This window comes from Myxine glutinosa, chromosome 5 (genome assembly GCF_964187855.1).
Source record: "Myxine glutinosa chromosome 5, kmMyxGlut1.1, whole genome shotgun sequence".
NCBI lineage: Eukaryota > Metazoa > Chordata > Myxini > Myxiniformes > Myxinidae > Myxine > Myxine glutinosa.
The window spans coordinates 156,368,247-156,386,384 of record NC_136265.1 but is presented as its reverse complement, the minus strand read 5'-3'; the positions used below and the strand labels follow the sequence as shown (position 1 = coordinate 156,386,384).

The 18,138-nt window shown below is 42.3% G+C and overlaps 1 protein-coding gene across 1 annotated transcript in view; it reads right to left on the bottom strand.

The window, feature by feature from the left end:
* Window positions 1–18,138, bottom strand: part of LOC137413975 (calpain-1 catalytic subunit-like) — a 185,480-nt gene that overhangs the window by 18,535 nt on the left and 148,807 nt on the right. Inside the window, exons 16-18 of the mRNA XM_078778893.1 lie at window positions 13,921–13,985; window positions 8,108–8,176; window positions 5,790–5,868 (exon numbers count right to left, since the gene is read on the bottom strand). Coding sequence (XP_078635019.1) covers window positions 5,790–5,868; window positions 8,108–8,176; window positions 13,921–13,985 — 213 coding nt within the window. The remainder of the gene's footprint in view (window positions 1–5,789; window positions 5,869–8,107; window positions 8,177–13,920; window positions 13,986–18,138) is intronic.

Here is an 18,138-nt window from a genome sequence, read left to right as displayed (position 1 = left end):
TGCTGATAACCCAATCCATAATGCAGTGCTACTGCTTGGGAGCTTCCACACATTAATGAATTTGTTGGGTGCCATTGGAAGTTTGATGGATGGAAGTGGACTGAAAGAGATCCTGGAAACAGTGTATGGTCAAAATGCTGTTGTGCACATGCTGAGTGGGAAGGCGGTGCAACGTGCTTTTCATGGCCATTTGCTTGTGGATCAGTGTCTTACACGTCAGGTTGTTGGCAAGATTGTGGAAGTTGACCCTGGGTTTCAAGAACAAGTGGCAGAACTGGAGCGACTGTACATTTCCCTGGAGACTGTCGAAAGTGACACTATAGAGTCTGTGTTGCAATCAGAGTGCATTCATTTCATTGACAATAGATTGAATCAGGAAAGGAATAAACTTGCAAAGGACTCGAAAACCAGTGCACTTTGGATCAACTACCAGCGTATGTTGGGAATTGCAAGGGCACTTGTGGCAGCTGATCGGACGGGGTCCTGGGAGATGCATCTCCAAGCCATATCAGCTTGCTTGCCGATATTTGCAGCTGCTGGCCATCCCAATTACCTGAAGTCAGCTCGACTCTATCTCGAGAAGATGCTTGCGTTAGAGGATGACAACCCTGAGGTTCATCAGAAGTTCCAATCTGGTTATCATGTAATCCGGCGCAGTGACCAATACTGGGCTGGCCTAGGCTCTGATCTTGTGATAGAACAGACATTAATGCGCTCACTGAAAAGCCAAGGGGGGCTGACTCGAGGAAGTGGGATGTCAGAGCACCAGAGAGCAGTTTGGACTCTGTCTTCAACCATATCGTCCTCCTACAACCTTGCTATGCAAGAACTGACCTCGAGTAGCTACTCAACAAGTGAACAACATAAGGAGTTGACAACATCCAGGGTGAGTCGAGATGAAGCTGATCGTGGCAAAGTTGCCGAAAAACTGGACAGCTTCACACCATTTTCTGATGACAAGTCATTGCGCAATATCATCACAGGGGTTACTGCAAATGAGGATGTCAATGTTCATGACCTATTCAAAGTAGGTAGTGACATTGTCAAGAAGATGGATGATCACCCAGCTTACTCCTATTCACACAAAAGGAGTTCTAAAGCCAAGACACTTGCATTCAGCAGGGCAGTCAAAGTTGCTGAGGACCGCACAATAGATCCAGCGTTACTATTCCAGAGGTTCTTAGTGGTGTCACAGACGGGAGATCTCCAGATAGGTGAAGTGATGAAATATGAACTCTGCCCATACCCAATGTCTCTTTTTGAGGCAAAAAACATCCTGCGCCAGCCAGATAAACCACAGTTGGCGGAGGCAATAAGGAATTATGCTACAACCAAATCTGACAATGCTGTCAACCAGACAGTTCCAGGAACAGATCACTATGTTCTTGACGGGGGATCACTTATTCACCGCTTAAAGTGGACAGAGGGATTCACCTACAGTTCCATTGCAGATGAATATGCCTCATTTACAGTATGACACTATGGCAAAGCTACTGTTGTGTTTGATGGTTATGAGGCTGGGCCAAGCACAAAGGACTGTTCTCATCAACGTCGGAATAGAAACAAGAATGCCACCAAGGTTAACATTACGGAGTCAACAAAATTTGTTGGGAAAAAGGAGGACTTTCTGTCGAATGAGTCAAACAAGCAGGCAATGATACTGTTGATTATAGAGGTGTTGCACAAGGAAGGCTGTGAGGTGATCCAAGCAGAGGGAGATGCTGATGTTGAGATTGCAAAAGCGGCCGTCGCAAATGCGGCTTCCAGATCTACAACCCTCATTGAAGAAGATACAGATCTCCTTCTCCTCCTGCTCTTCTATATGGTGGAGACAAACTGCATTGAACTCTATTTCCGTTCTGACAAGGCAAAATCAAATGTCTACAATATCAAAGTCCTTCAGCAGATACTTGGAAATGCAGCCTGCAGAGATATATTGTTCCTTCATGCATTAACTGGCTGTGACGCAACGTCTCGTGTCTTTGGGATTGGAAAGAAGTCAGGGTTTCAAATAATCATCAAGAAAGAAAAGGAACTGATAGACAGCTCAAAGGTGTTCTGTAAACCACAGCAGAGTCAGGATGTTATTGAAACTGCAGGCTGCAGAGCAATGGTGGCATTGTTTAAAGCAAATCAGAACGACTCATTGGCATCGATCAGATACAACATTCTCTGCAAAAAGGTTGCAAGGGCTAAGGCATTTGTCACTCCTGAAAGACTGCCACCCACATCCGCTGCCTGCAAGTTTCATTCTCTGCGGACCTATTACCAGGTAATGGAATGGATGGGCCTTTGTTGTGGAATGGAGCCAACGGAGTGGGGATGGAAGGTAGAAGGAGGAAAACTTGTTCCAGTGATGACAGACAAAAGCCCTGCTCCAGACATACTACTTCAGATGATTCACTGCAACTGTTCAGGGGGGTGCAAAACACTAAGGTGTTCATGTAGGAAGCATGGATTAGAGTGCACCAGTGCATGTGGACATTGCCAGGACAGCAACTGTGACAATATGAGTGTTGAACCAGACATAGAGGAGGAGGAGGAGGACGATGAAACTGGAATCTAAGACTAGAAGGCATATTCCACATGTGTCAAAATTGTCCAATTTTTTACATGTGGCTTTCCATGTCATAGACTGGCAGAAACAATCAAAGAACATATATTTGTGCAAATATTTACTTTAAATTGCGAATGGTCTCAGGATTAGCACTGGATAAACTACCAGCAACGATCATAATACAAATATTGGTGCAAAATTTACTTTAAATTGTTAGTGGTCTGATGATTATCAGTCAATTTTTTTACGTTTTATCTGCCGGCAGCCATCTTGTTTTCTGACGTCACTGAGGGACTTTCCCATGCGTCAAAATTGTCCAACTTTTAATATGTTGTCTTCCACTTCATAAACTACTAGAAATAAGCATAAAACAAAAATTTGCAATTTTTTTGGGGTCAGGCAGTATATTGACCCGTCTAAGGGGATTGGGAACTGTGTACCCTCGTCCCTCTATACAAGGGGAAAGGTGACCCTCTGGAGTGTGGCTCGTACCGAGCGATAAAGTTATTGGAGCATGGAATGAAGGTATTGGAAAGGGTGTTGGAGAGGAGGATAAGGAAGAAAGTGAAGATCGACAAAATGCAGTTTGGATTTATGCCAGGAAGAGGAACGACAGACGCGCTTTTCATTGTGAGGCAGTTGCAGGAGAAGTACATGGAGAAGAGGAAGAAGTTGTTTCTTGGGTTTGTTGATCTGGAGAAAGCATTCGATAGGGTTCCACGCAAAGTATTCTCTTGTTGATTCATGTTCCACGCAAAGCTTCGAAGCAAAGTATGGGCATTGAGGAAGTTAGGAGTGGAGGAATGGTTGATCAGAGTAGTGATGGCAAAGTACAAAGGAGCGCACACAGCTGTAAGGACGAAGGACGGGAACAGTGGTGAGTTTGAGGTGAAGGTGGGAGTGCATCAGGGGTCGGTACTAAGTCCACTACTATTTGTAGCTGTGATGGAGGTGCTGGCTCAGAACGTAAAGGAGGGTTTACCGTGGGAGTTGTTGTATGCAGATGATCTGGTGTTGATTGCGGAAAGTATGGATGGACTGAAGGAAAAGATGAACAAGTGGAAGGAATGTATGGAGACAAAAGGTCTGAAGGTGAATATCGGAAAGATGAAGTTGATGGCAAGTGGTAAAGCATGTGGTGAGGTGGAAAGAACTGGGAAGTGGCCGTGTGCTGTGTGCAGGAAGGGTGTCGGAGTGAACTCCATTCAATTTACAATGTGCGCTGAGTGGGTTCATCAAAAATGTAGCGGTCTGAGAGGGTCATTAACCAGTGTGGCAGCTACATTCAAATGTGAGGTGTGCACAGAGGGAGCTGCAGATGGAGGAAATGTTGAGTTGGATCTTGGAGACGGCGTGAAGCTGGAAGGTGTGAAAACATTTTGCTACCTCGGAGACTTGCTGAATAGAGAAGGTGGATCAGACTCGGCAACGGTTGCTAGAGTGAGATGTGCATGGAAGAAGTTTCGGGAACTAAGTGGCGTGCTGATGATGAGGGGAGTGTCGTTGAAGCTGAAGGGAAAGGTGTATGCTGCATGTGTGAGAAGTGTTATGATTTATGGGAGCGAGACATGGGTAATGAACGTAGAGCAGCAACGAAGGTTGGAAAGGGTGGAAATGCGAATGGTTCGACGGATGTGCGTAGTATCGTTGAGAGAGAGGAAGACAAATGATGAATTGCGAAAGATGATGGGAATAGAGCCTGTGATTGATGCTGTGAAGAGAAACAGGTTGAGATGGTTTGGTCATGTGTTGAGGAAGGATGAAAGTGACTGGTTGAGAAGAGTGATGGAAATGAATGTAGAAGGAAGTAGAGGACAGGGAAGACCGAGAAAGACTTGGCTAAAGATGGTGGAAGAAGAAATGCGGGCAAGGGGGTTAACAAGGAGAGATGCAGAAAATAGGACAAAATGGAGAAGATTGTCATGGGGACCGCAAGGCTAACCCCCGCTCTAGTAGGGAAAATGGCCTTAAAATGCATGTTGCATGTTGTTGATTCATGCCACAGCAGGTTTTTAACGCCAAAAATATGGGATGTTTCTGGAAGAGAATGCAATCTTGCACCTTCCTGTCCAAGGAGGAAAGATCTGCTCTGGGTTCAAGGTGGCTAACGATTGTCTTATCCTTCTATGGGCAATGCAGCTTCGTCTTGCTCCCGATGATCCAACACCCATCATCATCCCGAGCTATGTGTTGCGATTCCTCTGTACGGCAGAGTATGTACAGTCACGTGAAAAACTAAGTACACCCCATGTAAAGTTTTGACTTTTTCAACATATTTCAACATACAGCTATTTGACCTTCATTTCAACAATATTGATAGATAAAGGTGATATAATATAACAAATATCATGAAACATTTACATTTTGTAGTCCATTGTATAATTTAAATAAACATAAATGCAAATTTCGCATGTGGAAAAAGTAAGTACACCCCATGAAATGTTTAAAATAAAATCTTTTTAACATATGTGGACATATCAATATCTGATCTTCATTTAAACAGCATCCAGAGATAAAGGTGATCTAATTGAACAAAAAACAATGAGAAATTGACTTTGCAATAATATATTCAACAAAAAATTGAGATGTTTGAGGGGTTTCTTGCAAGCACAACCCGTTTCAAATCCCCCCACAACATCTCGATGGCATTTAGATCCGGGCTTTGACTTGGCCATTCCAGAACCCTCCATTTCTTTCTTTTCAGCCATTCCTTGGTGGATTTACTGGTATGTTTAGGGTCATTGTCATGTTGCAAGGTCCACCTTCGGTTGAGCTTCAACTTTCCGACAGGTGGCCTCACATTATCCTCAAGCACCCTCTGGTACAATGAAGAATTCATCGTGGATTATATGATGGTGAGCTGCCCAGGCTCTGATGCAGCAAAGCTGCCCCAAACCATAATATTTCCACCACCATGCTTTACAGTTGGTATCAGGTTCTTGTGGTGAAATGCTGTCTTTGGTTTTCGCCAAACACGTCTTCTGGTACTGTGGCCAAATAGCTCTACCTTTGAGTCATCTGTCCAGAGCACATTGTTCCAGAAGTGCTGGTCTTTGCCTAGGTGTTCATTGGCAAACTTGGATTGGCAACCAGACAAATCCATGTCCATAGAGCACAGACAAATCCATGGATTGGCAACCATTGGAAGAGTAACAGGAGGAGAGGCTTTGATGGGCTTAATGACTTTCTGCGTTGAAGGTCTTTGTAAGGAAACTCATATTATTAAACTTACCGGCTTCTTTCAGGGCCAAACGCATCTCATAACTGTTGAAAGCCCCCGAGTTGTCCATGTCATACTGCTTGTAGATTTTCTGTGGGGGGCATGGAGGGGAAGAGTGTGGGGGGGGGACAGATAGGACAATTCACCATCCATCATCCATATTTATTGAATTGATAGCTTGGGAGTTCATAGTCACAAGATAAAACAACCAAAGTATTCAACACAAAGAAGCATTTACATTGATTACCAATGAGTAGCCGAAACGGCTTTTCTCACCCACCGACGGAAAGATGCACAGTTTCTATTGTTAATAATCAATGTCTTTTGTTTTCCAATTTCAACCCCCTCTTTTACCGGCGGAACCAAATCCAAACAAAACTAAAGGTATCTTTCGGCAAAGACATTAGCTTCATTAGAGCTTACTGGTCCATAAAGACCACATCAGCTTGAAGTAAACTTGAAGAATGGGAAACCACAAATATTTAATCCAAAAAATAATAAGAAATAATGATAATTTAAAAAAACTGCTTTCTTAAGGCTGCTTAATCTCACGCTTCCCTCCATGGCTTCAGGTAAGTGGTGCACTGCCATTTCATGCCAGCCTCAGTTTCGACCCGCAATCTTTTCTACCCCCATTAACTCTACCCAACCAAACCAAACTCTTCATCTCAGGTTACTGTGTATCGTATTATTTCTCTTTCTTTCTCTTTCTCTTTCTCTCTCTCTCTTTCTCTCTCTCTTTTTCTCTCTCTCTTTTTCTTTCTCTCTCTCTTTCTCTCTCTCTTTTTCTCTCTCTCTTTTTCTTTTCTCTCTCTCTCTCTCTCTCTCTCTCTCTCTCTCTCTCTCTCTCTCTCTCTCTCTCTCTCTCTTTCTCTCTTTCTCTCTTTCTCTCTTTCTCTCTTTCTCTCTCTCTCTCTCCTCTTTTGATCATTTTCGTTCATTCTCTTCCTCATTCATTCTCTTCCTCGTTCATTACCTCCAAGTTCAAGAGTAGGAGGATGGGTAGATAATTACCTCCGCCACCAAAGGTGGATGGAGGTTTTGTTTACACACCTGTCTGTTTGTTTGCGAACACAATATCTCAAAAGGATGTGGAAGGATTCAGACGATATTTGGCGGAAAAGTAGTGTATGTGACAAGGACGAAATGATTACCTTTTGGTGAAGATCCGGATCCGGATCCGGATAATATAATTTTTTTAGTGATTCTTCACCATTGAGTGATCGGGCTAAAAACAATACATAGAGCGATAACTCAAAAAGTTATGGACGGATTTGGATGAAACCTGGTGGACAGATTGGGCGTGTGACGAGGACAAATCTATTCGATTTTGGTGAAGATCTGAATATGCATACAGATACAATAATTATTTAATTATTCAAGAGATTCTTCATCATTGAGAGATCAGCCGAAAAGCGATATACAACATATTTTAAAAAGTTGTGGATGACTTTTGATTAAAGTTGGTGGACGAGTTGGGTAGGTTACAAGAACAAACCGATTAGATTTTGGTTCAGGTCCGAATCCAGATCCACCCTATCAGTGCGGTCTCACTAAAATCCGAAATGGACTCAAAATCCGAAATGGAGCGAAATGGACCTTCAAAATCATCCGAAATGGACTCAAAATCCGAAATGGAGCGAAATGGACCTTCAAAATCATCCGAAATTGACTCAAAATCCGAAATGGAGCGAAATGGACCTCAAAATAACCAATAACTTCCCCATAGCCTACACTTTTCATTTCATTTCATACACAACATATTAAACCAACCTCAATAACATCCGAAATGGATGGTGATTCAGTAGTAAAATTAAATGTTAAAATACTGATCTAAAACAGGTGAGGAATTAATAAAATGTAATGTTAATTAAGTACTCCATTGTACTATGTAATTTATGTCAATGTCTGAGTTGGAATAAACTAAAACAAATTAGAAATGTGGTTTTGTTATTTTTTATAAGTCAAATGAAATGTGTAGTTGTCAAACAAACAAAAATGGACTTCCCATTTAGCAAAATGGAGTTCTGACTTAGCAAAATGGACTCCATTTCCATTTCGCTCCATTTCGGATTTTGAGGTCCATTTCGGATTTTAGTGAGACCCCTATCAGTGAGATACAAAACATAAACTGTTCAGCCTGGCAGAGGTATGCGCTCTACCGAGTTCCGTTCTAGTTCTAACTACGGCCTGACTGTCAGAACATTGACATTTCACCCTTTGTCACCTCACTCTTCCACAAGTCTCAATCGCATACAGAGTAAAATAAATAATAAAAAACAGAAACCAATGGTGACAATAGATGTATGAGGGAGAAGTTGAAATTATACCTGCCATGCTTTGATCCTCTTCCACAAGTAGTTGAATTCCGTGAGGCCAAGCTTGCCCGTGCTATCTTTCTGAAAGGTCCGTCAGTAAAACACAACTTTCAAAAATCAAATTGTTAACAACGCCATTTACAAATGCGTACGCTTGGGGAGCTCAACAGGGCAGCACCATGGACCACCACCCATAAAGAAAAGGCAGCATGCAAACGCACACCTGCATTATGCAAAAGTTTTCGGAATTATTAACAACACAAAGATATTTGGGGCTTTTACTTGTATTTGTTGATTTTATATCAGTCACCTGTTATCGAGTATTCCTCCTCAGATTTCTACAGATGTGGTGTGCAACGGTGTGTGCATGTCGGACTTGTGTTATGACTTGCACCTGCATAATTTCCCCATATTCTCACTTGGATCTTATTTGATGTCATCACCATAGCCATTGTATTTTCAGTATAAAATATAATATTAGCACGTTTTCGACCTCCCCTATTGTTAATTGCATAACTGACGGCCGGTTCAGCAACAGTCACTGGGAAATACATGTATGTGAACCTTTTTAACGCCATGGCACAATTCATGCAGCATTACTATGTGCTAAGGCAACGTGGTACATTACCAGATACAATTTCTGTTTCGGGATGGCAGGGGTGGGGGCTTGGAGGAAAAATAAAATAAAAATAAACGAGAAACAAATGAAAAATATTTTTGCATTTAAAAAAAATCACCAAAGCAATGACTTGAAATACCATTTACATTATTTACATGAACAAAGTTCTAATTCAGTAAACTATTGATGCGATATTGTCACATTTAAACACCAATTCACTTGGCATTTTGCCTTGCGCAATTTTTATCCACATAAATTCTATGAAAACATACCGGTATCTAATCCCAGACTAGGTCCCCACCCTCCCCACCTTTGAGGGGAGCAAACCGTAAAGGATTTTCAATTCACGAATTGCACCATTTTGATCCCAAGATTCCATTAAAATCACATTAATAAATGCTATTTTTGTGGGAATGTGTTCTCGTGGTTAAGATGAAGATAGTTATCTCCATAATGCATGTTTAGCACAAGCATGACGTAGAATGCCCATATTAGGAAATGAATTGTTATTTGTATAGAAAGCTGTCATCTTCCTTGCCTACCTGTTCGTGTCTAAAACTGTTTCTCCCTTGAACCCTCTTATTGTTTTATCCCACTGCAATCTGTCTTGTATCTTCTTTTTTGAGAAAAACAGAGCTACGACCACAATTTTCAGCAAGAAATTGGCAAGCACACAAACCGTCTATCAGGGTCAGGAATCAAGGGTAGGAGCCCACCCATGGACTATGCTTGCCTGCCTAATAGGCACCATATGGGCGTAGCCGAAATACGGCACAGGGTGGGACATGCATCGAAGGGATAAATGTGGTTCCAAAGGTAGGCTCGGAGGAGTTGCTCCTTGGTCCATATTGCTGGAGCTGCGCGGTTTTCTCTACATGCATGGTCGGAATAGCAGACACATCCTGTCACCTCAGCGCTTCCCAGACAGAAGCTTGAGGTCCTGCCTGCAGGTCTCCTCCACCTTGCCTGCTGGCATGCGATCATGCCTCGGCAGAAGACCAGACTCGTTCCCCGCCATGCCACATTTTTCCTTTTGGGACTTGCTGCGCTCACCTGAATACAGCAATAGTATTTTCATTCTTGTGCGCTTCCTGAACATTTATTTCGCATGGTGTGCCTGAGGCCTTAATGTTATATAATTAAGGGCCTTCCCATAATACGAAATCTGGGTGTATACTGTATAATAATCGTATAATCATTGCTTCTTTTGTTATCCCTCCCCTCTTTTTCAATACACTTTGCAAAGTAACTTGTTCACTGTGGAGTGATTCACGTTGCCCTGACCATGGGCTGCAGTGGCTCTTAACAATCTGTTAAAGGACAGATTAGGTTTGGGGACAACTAGCATCCCGTACAAAATGTACCATGCGTCTGGCACTGCAAAGCACTCATGCCACCAATTCGGTACCAGGCATGAGGGAAGTACCAGCATGTCGCTCAACCAGGTCAGACGCTCCACAGAAGTATGGTAGAGCAGCAATGTAGCTCTTGACCCTGCTCGGAGTGCCCAAACGGGTGGACGAGTATGACTATAATAGTGGTTTGTCAAGATTCAGACCAGGAAACTGGCTCGGATGCGGACAACTGTAACACCATTTTCATAAATAAAGTTAAACAAACGATGCTTTGTACCGTATTTGAAATGATCAGAATTGGTTCAGATGTATAATATACTGTGATTACAGCTAGCCACAGATATCCATTTTGCTGTCATGGTAATTAATATTTTCTATAGCTTTACTGTAGCCATTACAATTTTTAACATATAAATAAATGTTTAACCTTACATTCTGGTAATCACCTGAACGGCTCACCATTGGCAGTGCACTTCAGGTGAATACCAGTGAAATAGCCTATGACATCACAGCACATGCACTCATGGACAATCGCTCCATCTTTATAGCCTGGTGATAGTTTAACGGTTCAGGTAGCCAGCTTGAGATCTTAGGGTCCTGAGTTTGAGCCCCTGTCATTCCATTGAATTAACACCAGGTGGGTTGACTCAGCCAATCATCCATCCAAGGTTGGAAAAATGAGTACCAGCTGACTGGTAATGGGGGGCATTGCATCAGTGACAAAGCCACGCCCACAGAAAATGAAGCAGCTCAGCAGACACATAGGCTGCATACGAACCAACACCACAACTCCTTGTTGGCACCGATGATAAAACTCTGATCACCACAAAATCCAGTTAATAATTTAGTAGCAAAGCTAATATTAGTGCAAATGCTTCTGCTGAGAAATGTAATTTAAAATGGGAAACGAAGCATTTGTGGACAGAAGCAAAAAATAATAACAAGCGGTCAAAGACCAGCACTTGCGAAATCAGTTGCTGTGACCTTGTCCTATGGAACAAAAAAAAACAATGGGGTTCTGGCTTTGCACGATGGAGGCTGCCTCCTCTTTTGATCTCAAAAACAATAGGCTTCCAGCCAATGACGTGCTCTACAAGATTCATGAAGATCGGTGTTGAATTGTGACCTGTAGGTGATTGACATACAATCAAACCAGATGTTGTGCACAGCACGATACTTGCAAAATCCAAATGAAAAATAGTTGCCATGGAAACAGCAATTAAAAAATTTGGAAAATTTGACCTGATTGAATGTTTTACATGATTTAATGTTATAAATAAGAAATGTTGTAATTATGGCCCAATAGGTGTTTTGTATGTTTCGAATGGCCTTAACCCTTGACTATTTTTGACTAAATGTTACTCACAAATACTACACATACTAGTGTAGCAGCATAGCAAACCTGTTGTGCATTTTGTGATACAAGCACCAAATTTGGCACAAATGTACATTAATATGTTGCGAACATTTTCAGATATTGGGCCACTTGAAATTCCGTAATTTTTTTTTTCAAATTTTTTCAAATTTCGTAATTTCAAATTTTTCGGGTGACACCGTCACAATTTCGGTCTTCGAGGCCGGCCGATATAGTGGGGCGGCTTAGCCCAAATATTCAAAAGAATTGTGCATTTTGTGATACAAGCACCAAATTTGGCACAAATGTACATTAATATGTTGCGAACATTGTGTGGTCAGCAATGAAGACGAGAGTCTGAATTACATGTATGCAAAAGACCTTGTGAACCAGTGAAGCAAATACATGGGTAAGCATGAATTAAATCTAGGGCATGATATAATTTCCATGATGTTTACCTCTACACTCAATGGTGGAAGGAGGTAATGTTTTGATCCCAGCTTGTCTGTATGTCTGTTTGTCTGTTAGTCCACAAAATTCCAGACAAAGCTTGTAGTAGTGGTGGTTGTAGTGGTAGTGGTGATAACAGAAATTGTTATATAGAACTGAACTTATATTATTATTATATGCAGAAAATAACTTCATTTCTATATGCCCTGCAGTGGACAGGTTAATTGGTTTATGCACTGAAGGGGTCACCCTGGTGTGCACTGCTGTGTTCTGCCTCACTGAGTTGTTCAGGTATGATGTACTCAGCACAAGCTTCCGGTCGGCCCGGAGGTGGGGGTGCGGGGCCTGTCACGGAACGTCAAAACAAACGGCCTGCCGGGGCCGCCCAAAAGTCGGGCGTGAGGGGCGCGTCCACTAATGGAATGCCTCTCGCTTCCCAGATCGAGGGCCACGTGGTCAGGAGAACCTCGTCCCTTCCGGTCACACTTTGCCTATCGGCCGGCCTCGAAGACCGAAATTGTGACGGTGTCACCCGAAAAATTTGAAATTACGAAATTTGGAAAAATTTGAAAAAAAAAATTACGGAATTTCAAGTGGCCCAATATCTGAAAATGTTCGCAACATATTAATGTACATTTGTGCCAAATTTGGTGCTTGTTTCACAAAATGCACAATTCTTTTGAATATTTGGGCTAAGCCGCCCCACTATACATACAAATAAGCGGTGTAAGTTTCAATTTGACTTATTGAAAAATTATTGAGGTGTTATAAAAATAAATTCACAAAAAGTCCCATTTCACTATAATGGGGTGAAATTGTTGTCATGGAAACGACTGACATGTAAAAACGGCTCAATCGATCGTTCCGATTTTGTGAACCAATTCAGTAACCCAATATGCAAATCCTGTTCAAATTTGAAGTCTACAGGAAGGAAATAGTTTATTTTATATGATTATGCTTGTCCTTTTACCTTTTGACCCTGAAAACAATAGGCCTAGAGCTTTTGATTGGTGAACCAATTCAGTGATCCAATATACAAATCATGTTCAAACTAGCAGAGTATCATAAGCCTGGTATTGCCTTAGCGGTTAGGGTGCTGGCTTGGGATCCAAGGATCCTGGGTTCAAATCCTGGTCGATCGTTGAATTAACGCCAGGGGGTTGACTCAGCCTGTCATCCTTCCGAGGTCGGCAAATTGAGTACCAGTTTCCTGGTAATTCCCTGTGCGTCACAAGAAGCGACTAACAGGGTTGGTGGCAGGAAGGGCCTCCAGCTGTAAAACATTGCTTCAAAAAGGGAACTAAAGACACTAAAGGTGGTTCTCGCAGGGTATCCTCATTCCAGGTGAGTGGGGTTTTCACATTACTTGTTGAAATAGGTATCGTCTGTATATTGCAATAAGACTATCGATGTTTGTGTGGTGTGCATCTAAAAAGGATCAAACTGGTCTACAGGTCCAAAGGGTATTTTTTTTCCAATCGTAATTATGATCTAAAGAGGGTCTAGTGAGGGCTTATAGGGATTTGAGGAGGACAGAAGGGGTCTTAAAAGGGTCTATTCCAATAGTCATCAGCGGCTAAAGGGTTTAAAGGGATATAAAGAGGTCGAAGGGGGTCATGAAGGGGTGTGTGGGGTCTACTCGGCTTAATGGGTCTGTTCAAATAGTAGTTTGGATCTAAAGGGTTTAGAGGGTATGTTCCTATCGTAGTTGGGGTATAAAGGTGTGTAAATAAATCTTTATTGTTTTGTGTATAAAGGTGACGTGGAACTGACTCAATGTCCATTCCGGGTCGAGTTTAAAATGTATAATTGGAGAGATTATCAGAGGTCAAAGAAATTACGAAAGAGCCAACAACAATTACAAGAGAAACACAGTTATAAAAGAAAACAGCTCGATGATACAATGATCAGTACAACGAGATCAATCTCAGATCAATGTCGGGGATTATTAACAGAGAAGACCAACCAATATAGTTGCAAATCTTCGATTTTGCAAGTCATAATAACAACAATAATAATAATAATAATAATAAACAGAAAAGGATACATCCAGGAGAGCCACGATGTTGCGGCAAGCGTCGATGCTGAAGCCATCAGTTTTAATGTTTCCATCTGCAAGACAAGTTCACCCACATTCAAAAATCCTATTACTTTTCTTTGTGGTCAGATATTATAAATAAATAAAAATAAAAATAAAAGATTCACAGAATGTCTCGTTTCACAGCTCTGCTAATACATCTGGGTGTTCACTCCAACAAAATTTTCTTTGGCCTAATTGGCGATCCAGTATTTACAGACAGCTCAAGATCCGGAGATCCTGCGTTCTAATCCCATACATTGTGTTGATTTCCAAATAGTGTGTCTAATTTCCTTGCAACTCATGTCAAAGTGCACCGGCATCTCCACATGTATTTGTTCTATGTGCAGGTTATGTACAAGCTCCACCAAGGAAAACAAGTATATTTAAATCATGGCAGCAAATCCTTTATCATATTAGGGGAAAAAAAGGATTCATCCCCTGGAATAAGATCAGGATTAGTTACGAGGTCATTTATAGGGGAAATGAGGTTTGTTTGTTTTTTTAAATTTTATTTTCTTGTTATTTTATTTTCTTGTTATTATATTTTCTTTTCTTGTTATTTTCTTGTTATTTTCTACTACTACTACTATACTACTACTACACTACTACACTACTACTATAGTACTACTATACTACTACTATACTACTACTACTACTATACTACTACTATACTACTACTATACTACTACTACACTACTACTACACTACTACTATAGTACTACTATACTACTACTATACTACTACTACTACTACTACTACCACGCTACTACTACTACTACTACTACTACTATACTACTACTACACTACTACTACAATACTACTACTACTACACTACTACTACTATACTACTATACTACTACTACTACTACTACTACTATACTACGACTACTATACTACTAATATACTACTACTACTACTACTACTACCACACTACTACTACTACTACTACTACACTACTACTACTACACTACTACTACTACTATTACTACTACTACCACCACCACTCTAATGGCTCAATTTGTTCCCAAATTCTTGTGGGGTCAGCCCAAGGCTTTCACAAACCGGCTCGCCATGCTTGCTGTTCAACCGAAGGCGATTCAGGAGGAAATGTGCAATATGTTCAAGGGTGCTGGTGATAACTCGCCTACCCTTCACGAAAGACACTGTGGGAGCCTTAAAGTCTCCCAGACAATGCCAGTAGATGAGACACACAGCTTAGCAACCATCTGAGGAAGGGCAGTACTCTGTGAGGCGATGTCCCTGCAGGTTCACAATGTAGATGCTTGTATTTTGATCTCAGAAAAAACTAGAACGGCACCCAGTAGAGAGCATACCTCCACCTGGTTGGCCATATCACTCAATGGTGAAGAATAGATTACAAAATTCTACGAGCTGGATCCGGATCCGGATCTTCACCAAGATTGGATCGATTCTTCTTTGTCACACACAAAACCTGTCCACCAAGTTTTGTCCAAATCTGTCCACAACTTTTTGAGATATCCTGCTATGTATCGTTTTTGGCACGATCTCCCATTGGTGAAGAATCACTTTAAAATTCTAGTAGCCGGATCCAAATCTGGATCTTCACCAAAATCTAATCATTTCGTCGTTATCACATACGCTACGTCTCTGCCAAATTTCGTCCGAATCCGTCCACAACTTTTTGAGATATCTTATTCAAACAAACAAACAGACAAAAAACAGACAGACAGACAGACAGTGGTGAAAAGATAACCTCCATCCACCTTTGGTGGCGGAGGTAACAAATTACAACTGCACAATGTATTTTCACATGAAGTATATACCAAACGCATTTATCCACAACTTCCTCAATTAGGATAAATACTTTGTGGAATTGTTTTGAATTATTTTTCCTTTACAAGATCAAGGCTCATGGAAGAACGAGGTTATGGAGGGTATAAGGCAATGAACTGAAAATACAGCCACAGTTGAACATTTCGAAAAAAAGAGGGAATTAACGAACAAGAAAACAAGAAGACGTCATGCGTAGCACGATACCTGCAAAATCCGGCCCCCCCCCCCCCCCCCGCCTCCCCAAAAGGTTTTCCATTGATACAGCAAATTATCCATTTCATGAAGATAAAAATTTACAATCTTGATCAAAGCTCGGGTCAACAGGATGAAAAGTGACGATTTTTCAGATGAAAAATGACGATTTAAAAGTTTGACCTTGAGTTGACCTTTGACCATTTGACCTCATAAATCGTTGGTTTCCCAATTCGGTGAGGAAATGCACAAATGCTGTTCTATTTTCAAGTCAATCGGATGAAAATTGACGGTTTTTCAGATGAAAATTGATGATTTTGGAAGTTTGACCTTCAGTTGACCTTTGAAATTTGACCTCAAAAATAGTATGTTTCTCAATTTGGTGACTCGATATACGAATGCTGTTCAATTTTCAAGTGAATCGGTTGAGAATTGACGGCTTTTTGGATGAAAATTGATGACTTTTAAAATTTGACCTTGAGTTGACATTTTGACCTCAAAAATAGTTAATTTCCCAATTTATTGACTCAAAAAACAAATGTTATTCAATTTTCAAGTCAATCGGATTTAAAATGGCGATTTTAGAAATTTGACCTCCAAACCTTTGACCTCAAAATCAATAGGCTTCTCAATTGAGACGACCTAGACAACTTGGTGAAGTTTCATGACGATCAGTTTAGAATTGTGACCTGTAGGCCGGTGACAAACAGACAAACAGACAAACAAACAGACGGAACCACAATCGCAACCGACCAATATACTTGAAAAATCTTCGATTTTGCAAGTGATAAGAGATACAGAATGGGAAAAAAAACATTTTCAACCTGCAAGTAAGAGTTGGATTAGTTAGGGTTAATGGTGGTCGAAAAGACAATGGGTATCGCCTACTTGAAGCCTTGGAGAAAAGGGTGTGATTGAGCATGTGTCCATTCGACAGGAGAAATCAAAAGGAACAGAGCATACACTCAGTAGAGTGCGTACCTCTGCCAAGCTGAACATTTTAGGTTTTGGAGCCCAGCGATAGGCTGGATCTGCATCCTCCAGACCTCAACCAAATTCTAATCGGCTTGTTTTTGTCACATAGCGAACTCATCCAGCAAGTTTCGTCCGAATCAGTCAACGTTTTGAAATAGCGTGCTGTATATCGTCTTTGGGCCTTTCTCTGAATAGTGAAGAATTACTTTTAAAAAACGATGGTATATATAGAAATAGTTACCCTGCACAGTCGACTTTGTGCGAGCCAACTCGACTCTTGAAGTTTTTTGTTTTTTTTCATCCAATATGGCTGCCAGACCAGGTGACCGATAACGTCCTAAATTTACATTCTCCAATATAATTGTTGCATCGAACATGCTCAACAAATTTCAAATATCAGACTGTAGTGGGGAACTGGTGACCCCGTTGCCCCCGAACATATTCGGGGGCCAAATGAACATGGCAGGATTGCGACCGCAATTTCTTCCACAAGACCTAAACTCGAACTGCCGGAGTTTTAGCAACGACGAGCGACCATGTGGTTCGCGCATCGCGATCGGTTCCTCCTCTATGACTGGAGGGGCGAACCAGCTCCGGGACCCTCCGAAGGAACGCCGTTACGGGGCGTTAGCGGCACGGCTACTTCGTCGCCTCCGCGCACACAGGCCGAGTACTGCTGCTCATCGCCTTCGCGCACACAGGCCGAATACTGCTGCTCGCCGCCTCCGCGCACACAGGCCGAGTACTCCTGCTCGCCGCCTCCGCGCACACAGGCCGGGTACTGCTGCTCATCGCCTCCGCGCACACAGGCCGAGTACTGCTGCTCGTCGCCTCCGCGCACACAGGCCGAGTACTGCTGCTCGTCGCCTCCGCGCACACAGGCCGAGTACTGCTGCTCCCCACTCCTACTACTGCTCCTACGGCGGATCCCGAGGCTGATGCTGCTGCAACTACAACTACTACCGCTGCTCATCTCTTGCGCACGCACGGCTGCCTCGTTACCTTCGCGCGCGCTGGAGCCTCGTTGGCTTCGCGCGCACTGCTGCTCGCCACTCCCGCAATTCCTACTGCTGCAACTACAACTGCTACCGCTGCTCAGCACCCGCGGCCCGGCTCTGTTCCACCCGCGGCCCGGCTCTGTTCCACCCGCGGCCCGGCTCTGTTCCACCCGCGGCCCGGCTCTGTTCCACCCGCGGCCCGGCT